Below are 7,283 nucleotides of genomic sequence, written 5' to 3'. Positions count from 1 at the left end.
TGCTTTAGCTGATTAAGGTCTGCCTGAAATGTCCTGTTTCTTTGTGTACTATGCTTAACTTTTCATCAACAATTCTTACTCTTGAACAGTCCAGTTGGAGAAAGAATCCATGTCACCAATCTAATTAGAACATGGTCAGAGAGGTTATATGCATGACAAACCAAACCAGAAACAATCTGCATAAATACAAAGTGGTGTACATACAATATACAAGCACTTGCATATATGATGCAACATATGTGTTTGGGGTTTTGTGCCATTTGTTTCACCCTTGTAGGAAAGACAAAATAAAGCACAGAGAATTACATGACATGTTTTATTTGAGAAAACACATTTTTCATTGATGCACAGGTGAATTGTGAGGGGTGTTACCTTCATAGAAAGCATACAGATACCCTTCTTCGGTATTGAGCTTTTTCATGTGGGTGAGACAAAAGAAAAGCAAATTACAGTTAGAAATAAATAAGAGGGCTCATATAAAAGTGAACAGAATGCACACACCCACAAACACATTCAAAAGGTACATGCTACTGTAAGTAGTACAATTAAACAAACAAGCAAACAAAAAAAAGACTTCTTGGGCAAATCAAGCAACATACTGATTATACAGTAATTTTCCACCATGTCGGATTGCATGAATACACATCAATAGTGATCCTCGGAGGTGTTTTACCATTAAAGTCAGCACCTGTCCTTTCCACTTAAACAGGTTTCAACAGAAGGGAAATCTCTAGGTGAATAAAGCACTTTGAGAGCACTTTTGTTTTTTAGTTTTGATCCAATTAAATTACATCTTGATCACAAACTACCCAATGAAAGGTCAAATTGGGAGTGCACTCACAAATTTGACAATTCTGATATCAGATTTACACAGAAAAAGGTGCTGCATTAATAGATGCACTGAATAGGAGTTTCACTGAGTCTGACACTGTACTCCATGGCTTCTGGGACCCTCATCTTCTTCATATGCTTCTCCACTGTACCTCCTCCGCTGGAAATCATGGTCCACCTCACAGAGGTCAACCTCTTCCATATCATCAGTCAGCATGACCTCATCTCGCTTGGGAAGCAGTCTCTCTAGCTGGGAAAACATGTTCTCTGGAAGCCAGTGTTTCTCTGGGAACTCAACCTGGAGTGGAATACACAGTGTTTTCAGGTTTAAAAAAAAAATAAAATCCTGGTCTAAGCAATTTCAAGATAGAGAAAAGAGAGAGACTGGTTACGGAATGACTGCTATAGCTGCTAGCAAAGTGCTTTAGCTGATTAAGGCCTGCCTGAAATGTCCTGTTCTTTGTGTACTACGCCTAACTTTTCATCAACAATTCTTGCTTATTATTCTTGAAAAGTCCAGTTGGAGAAGCAAACGATAATGTAGAGTGACCCCCATGAGAAAACCTGTACTTACACACTGTTACAAACTCACCTCAAACTGAATGAGGAGCTGTCCTTTCTCATATGGATCTCTGTACACAGGCATGCCCTCATTCTGAATACACTTTAAGTCATTGTGTTTTATTACTTGACCTTGAAATAAGAGAAATTACTATTATTATTATTATTATTATTATTATTATAATACCATGTGTAAGTGATCTGATTTGGCAAACCAAAGTGGTACGCACCTGGAGGTGAGTTGATGATGAGCGTTCTGTTGTCTAGTGTGCATATTGTCTTCTTGAACCCGCAGAGGGCCTCAACTAGTTTAATCTGCATCTTCATAATCAGGTTGTCGTCGTGCCTCTGATATACAGGGTGGTCCTTTTGGTCCAGGACAATGATGACATCACCAGGTTCCAGGCCTGGTTCCTGATCACCCTCTCCATGGAATGTGATCTTTTGGCCATCTTTCATACCTGAGGTTTAAAAAAAAAAAAAGAAAGTTTAGTGTTTAGTTTAGTTTTACTGTCTTGGCATGTAACCAAGGGAAACAGAAGTGTAAAACAATGTAGAATTTTAGGAATCCTAAGTCTGTCTCTATAAAGTAGAGAGTCTCTATCATTAATCACTGGCACATATACCTTTGTCAATGTGGACCTCAAGAATCTTCTTTTTGCGCTCCACTTTGTGCCCATTGCAGTTCTTGCATCGGTCCTTGGCACTGAACCTCTCGCCTTGCCCCTGGCATTCTGAGCACATGCTCTGAATCTGCTGAATCATTCCTGGTCCAATCTGTTGTACCTGGATTTGAACTCCTCTACCTTTGCAATTAGAGCATTTCTCAAGGGCCCCTTTCTTTCCTCCATAACCTAGGGAACACATTGTCATAAACTTAACACCACATTCACTCATCATGTTTTAGCAAAAATGCCCAAGACATTTTGTTCTGCCTTTAGTCACCTAAAAACCTGTAACACACCAACTAGCTCCAAAAGCACATACTACTGTACTAAATAGCAATTCAAAAATAGTTCACCACCAGAGACACACTACATGTGGAGTAGTGTTTTTATGCATTACTTAATGCATCAGTTTTTGATGTAACTACTGTGTTTGGCTGTAGCTGCTCACTACCACTTGCTGAATAACAAAATCGGTTTGAGCTTCAAAGCAACATCATCTAATGCAGAGTTTGTCAGGACTTACCATCACATTTCTCACAGATCACATTCTTCTGGAGACCAAGTTTCCTGGTTGAACCACTGTACATTTCTTCAAGTGTGACACTAAGTTGGTGGACCACGTTTTTCCCTAATGTAAATAAGAGAGGGGACATTAGCTATGGAACACTGAAACAGTTTAAACACTGCCATTAATGAAGTTATTTTGCAAACATTTGTGTTATGCTGATTAGTGACTACATAAGGATGTGATGTTGGCAGATAGTAATTGTAATGCCATAACTGTATAATAATTACCGTATATTTTGAAACATACTCAACAATAGATGGACTCATTCATTTACATTTAGCACAAATCTTTCTTAACCCTTAACTTTGTGAGCATGAGGCATTATGGGAATAATTTACCTCTCCTTTCTCTCTGTGTTCTTCCTCCACCACCAAAGAACATGTTGAAGATGTCCATAGGAGATGAGAAATCTCCTCCACCCATGCCTCCTTCTTTGATGGCCTGTTCACCTCCTTGGTCATACAAGTCTCGCTTTTTAGGATCTGACAGGACTTCATAGGCTTGTGAAATGAGTTTGAACTGTAAGGCAAAATCAATACAGGTATCTCAATTAGAAAAATTAGGACAGAAGTCCTCTGCATTCAGACTGCATTCACAGCTAAGAAATCCAGTTTAGGCTGACCGGGTACCAAAACACAACCCGTGCTGGTAAACCAGGTAAGTGCTGGTAGAAGGGAAACAGTTTCTTAATTACTGCTCTGAATGCTACATTTTGGAAACTTATTTGTTTCCAAGTAAAGGAAGCTGGAAAATAACTTGACAGCTGGCTAATAATGTCTACCAGTTTGGCCTGAGCTTTGTCAGCTGGTAGCTTGTCACACTACTATTATTGCCAGACCAATAATCTCAGCAACACGACCTGCATTTTAAACATACAAGTTGAACACAAAGTGTTTAATAAAAACCACTTCATTACTTGAGTAATTACGGTAAGTGTTGCATTACATAAGCACGACAGGTTGTATTAATGCTCTACTGGCGCTGTATGTTATGTTAGCTTAGCTTAGCTTAGCTTAAATAGCGGTAGAGCTCGCGACAGTTCCAGAAACTTCCACACGTCTGTCAGCTGTCCCCGTGTGCAGCACGCTGATGAAAATAGACACAGACATCTGACACAGCAACTTACTTTTTCGCCTTCATTTGGATTTTTGTCCGGGTGGTATTTCAGGGCCAGTTTTCGATATGCTTTCTTGATTTCATCCGCAGAGGATTTCGGATTTACTCCGAGAATATCGTAGTAGCCGGTCTCTCGCACCATTTTTGGCCAGCTACAGAACAGGACCAGAGATTAGCCGGTGTCTGCTATAGACACTGAGCTAGATTATCAGCAAAATAGCGCTCTTAAAGCTAGGTACATGCCACTATTCTGATTAGCAAACACACAGCCATAGGAAGGCAAGAGAAAAAATATATGTACTTAAATAATTTGTTTATGGTTGAGCTAACTATCAGTATTCAAGCTCAAAATGTTTTCGACACAGTCTTCCCTGTACCAGTGATAATGCTGGATAAGAAGTATGAACGTCCTCCAACATGTTGTCATAATGTTATAAGAATAAACCGGCAAACTACTTACACTATTTGTTTCCTTGAGAAATTGCCTTGCTCCCTGTGTTCTTACAGCGTGCCGGGTAGATGGTGCTGCTGTGACTGAATGAAGATGGCCGCTGCGCCCTATATATAAGCGCAGGAGCTGCAGAACTTTCTGGAGCTTTGAAGAACAAGAAAATTCTACAGCCCTCCTCTCCATCGCGAGACCACGAGCTGCTGTTAGAGGGAGCTGGCGAGCCTGTAGAGCAACACTGCTCCTGTGTGGTTGCTCTACAGTAACCTTACCAGTTGTGAAATAATGTTACAGGCATATGTTTAGAAAGAAAAACCTAAATACCCAAGTAAGAATAAAACATGAGTAGTACATTGATATCTAGGGCTAACCTCACAAATGCACACTTATTCATGTTTAAATCAGTTCCTGATTTTGATTGGTCAGGTGTTGATTCATTTTCTAGAACAGCACATCTCAGACAGTTCAGGCTGCAAGGCAAATCACAGGTTTATCCTAATGCACTGGTTTAATACCTTATCATTTCTCTAGTAACAGTTAATTCACAGGCACTTCTGAAGCAGATGCACCACATAAATCTAAATGATTTAAAAAAAAAATATTTAACAAATAAATGCTTATAATTGCTGATATGGTGACACTTTCTGTAAGGAGAACATGCCATGGGAGAGTCTTCAGGACAGCAGACTGTGCTTTCTGGATTCTCATTAACATCATGAGAGAAAAAAAGAGAGACTGGTGAGGGAAGAATGTGACACCAGGAACTAACTTGTTTCACCTGTTCCACAACAGTAAGTGTAACTATAGACAGATTAAAAATATGATGTCATTCTTTAATAAATAAGAAATTGTTAGCATTTGCGGCTTGCTGTAGTATAACTGGAATAAAACACTTCGGGGCATACTGTTATAGGAGAATAATCAACTTTGTTGTGGTAACAGTAACTCCTCTTTGTGTTGCAGCCCAACTTTGTGTTGCAGCCTAGCTGAAACTATTCATTTAATTCATTTGAAAAGAGTATTACTTCAACTTCAAAAAGGTGAAATGTGTGAAATGTGAGAGAGAAAATGTGAGTGTGGTGAGGAGATGACTCTTTATAGCTGCTATAACGTAAATGATAACAGGCATTGTTTTGCAAACATTTCACATTAAATATATTTATTTACGGGTAAAAGGTATAATTCGGTAATTAATAAAAAATGTAATCATTGGCAAATTACTGTGGTATAAGAGTTATAAAGCCCTTGGGTTGGTGTTGGGCCACATCACACCACCCTGTTATTGATTATTTTCCTTTAACAACAAGCTCTGTCATATTTCATAACTAATATATTGCAGTAACACTTTTAACATTTCGTAGGCTTTATTAATCCTTTTAAAAATGGGCTGATATTTTTAATAAATGGCACAATTTGGTTGTAGTTTCACTAGATTTAGGGCCAAAACAAATGTGTTGAAATATATCTAGCCTAGCTTAACAATAGCTGGAACAATAGTGATGGGTAAGGTTGGCTACATAAAAAAAAAATATATATTGCATAATATAATCTCAAGGTATTACCAGCTATAATGGACCTCACAGTGATGTTCAGACTTCAGTATGGTAACACAACTGCTTTGCTCTTTCAGTTACACAGTTACACAGTTCAGTTTGGTAGCTTATGGCATCACTTTGTATAATTACTATAGCATATCTGTTGCCATGCACAATTTGTCAGCCCACGTGCCTGCCCTATCCAAGTTATACATGAGTGAGTATATCAGGTGCAGCACAAAGAAACCCCCACCCCAAAAGTCCACCCCAAAAAATAAATCTCCAAAGCAGTCCTGTGGTCATAAAATGAAACATACAAAGGCTAGAGGACAATTAACACAAATTGTGCAGTATCACGGCTGTGCTGAGAATATTGCTTATCCCTTTCTATTGATGGATGGGGTAATGGAAGTTGACAAATTGTTCATAGCAACAAATAAGCTGGAAACACTGGGTGTGAAGCAGGAATACACCCTGGGTGGGATGCCAGTCCATTGCTAGGCATTATGCACACACATGTTCATACTGATTCACACATAGTGGCAATTTAGAGGAGCTAATCCACCTACATGCATGTCTTTGGGAGAATTTGGAGGAAACTCACATGGACATAGAGAGAAACTGCAAAAATCCACAGGATTGAACCTGGCAGCTTGCGAGATGCTCCCTGCTGTGCCACCCGACCACCCTGGCCCAAGAAGAGAACATGGGGTTATTTATTTACTAAAGACTAAGGGTATATAATGTACAACAATATATTGTGAAAAGGAAAATCAAACATTACTATACTAAATGTTGTTTTGATAATGTTTCCTTGTAGACCGCCTGACTTGCACGATGATTACGGAGGTGAATATCACAGAAGTGCATTGAATTATCATTATATTTTATCTTACCACAGGTTCACCATCAGAGACGACTAGAAATCTGAAGGGTACTTATTAAACATATCAATCGCCTGTTAAAACATTAGGACTCTTTACATGTTACATCAGCTCATATGGAAAATACAGAATACTATTACTAAACGTTAATATCCATTACAACCCATTAGTAAAACACTAGGAACCAGCCAAAAGCCTACAATTTTTTCCAATTGTTCTTCTTTTTTAAAAAAGTCCTTCACCGAACAAAGAAATAGCAAAACAAACCTGCAACGTTAACTATCTGTGAAACTGAAATACAGGATCATATACAGAAAATATCAACATAATGAATAAAAGTGAATATAGTGGCAATTAAAAAGTGATTTTCAGTTCATTTGACATTTGTATGAAACTGCACATTTCTAGTATATGTTTTTAGAAAATTCTACAGATCAGACTGTAAAAATAGGCCCCTTATTAACATGCACACAGCAACCTCCCACCAAATGAAGCTTTCTTTGTAAACAACCTGCAAAAACAAAGCATCAATTTTACAAGAATATAATAATGAACTATATAGTTATGTAACTGCTGAAATATTGCCTATACACATCATCTGTTGCGTTACATGAGTCAGCATTTGTGTCAGTGAGGTTTTTTTTTCTCCCTGAAAACTGGAGAATTGTGACT

At 38.4% G+C, this 7,283-nt stretch overlaps 1 protein-coding gene across 2 annotated transcripts; it reads right to left on the bottom strand.

Moving 5' to 3' along the window:
- Positions 1-302: 302 nt before the first annotated feature.
- On the bottom strand, positions 303-4,393 carry dnaja (DnaJ heat shock protein family (Hsp40) member A). Of its 2 annotated transcripts, XM_026918914.3 has the most exons (8): positions 4,205-4,345; positions 3,755-3,896; positions 2,967-3,147; positions 2,584-2,688; positions 2,019-2,246; positions 1,623-1,853; positions 1,424-1,524; positions 303-1,129 (listed from the first exon to the last, which is right to left on the bottom strand). In XM_026918914.3, exons 2-8 carry the CDS (start codon positions 3,884-3,886, stop codon positions 914-916), a joined length of 1,194 nt encoding a protein of 397 aa, XP_026774715.1. In that variant the 5' UTR covers positions 3,887-3,896; positions 4,205-4,345; the 3' UTR covers positions 303-913. The 2 variants fall into 2 exon arrangements, with proteins under 2 accessions (XP_026774715.1, XP_053092664.1); XM_053236689.1 differs by lacking the exon at positions 3,755-3,896 and having other exon boundaries at positions 4,205-4,393.
- Positions 4,394-7,283: the final 2,890 nt, after the last annotated feature.

Source organism: Pangasianodon hypophthalmus, chromosome 9 (genome assembly GCF_027358585.1).
Source record: "Pangasianodon hypophthalmus isolate fPanHyp1 chromosome 9, fPanHyp1.pri, whole genome shotgun sequence".
Lineage (NCBI taxonomy): Eukaryota > Metazoa > Chordata > Actinopteri > Siluriformes > Pangasiidae > Pangasianodon > Pangasianodon hypophthalmus.
This window is presented reverse-complemented; position numbering and strand designations above follow the sequence as displayed.

Excerpts from the sequence above, each read along its gene's own strand:
- dnaja (XM_053236689.1), bottom strand. The coding sequence starts at position 4,378 with ATGGAGAGGAGGGCTGTAGAATTTTCTTGTTCTTCAAAGCTCCAGAAA. Across the intron at positions 3,148-4,204 it reads TTCTCAAGGAAACAAATAGT|TTCAAACTCATTTCACAAGC; the intron begins GTAAGTAGTTTG and ends TTTGCCTTACAG. Across the intron at positions 2,689-2,966 it reads AACACAGAGAGAAAGGAGAG|GGAAAAACGTGGTCCACCAA; the intron begins GTAAATTATTCC and ends TATTTACATTAG.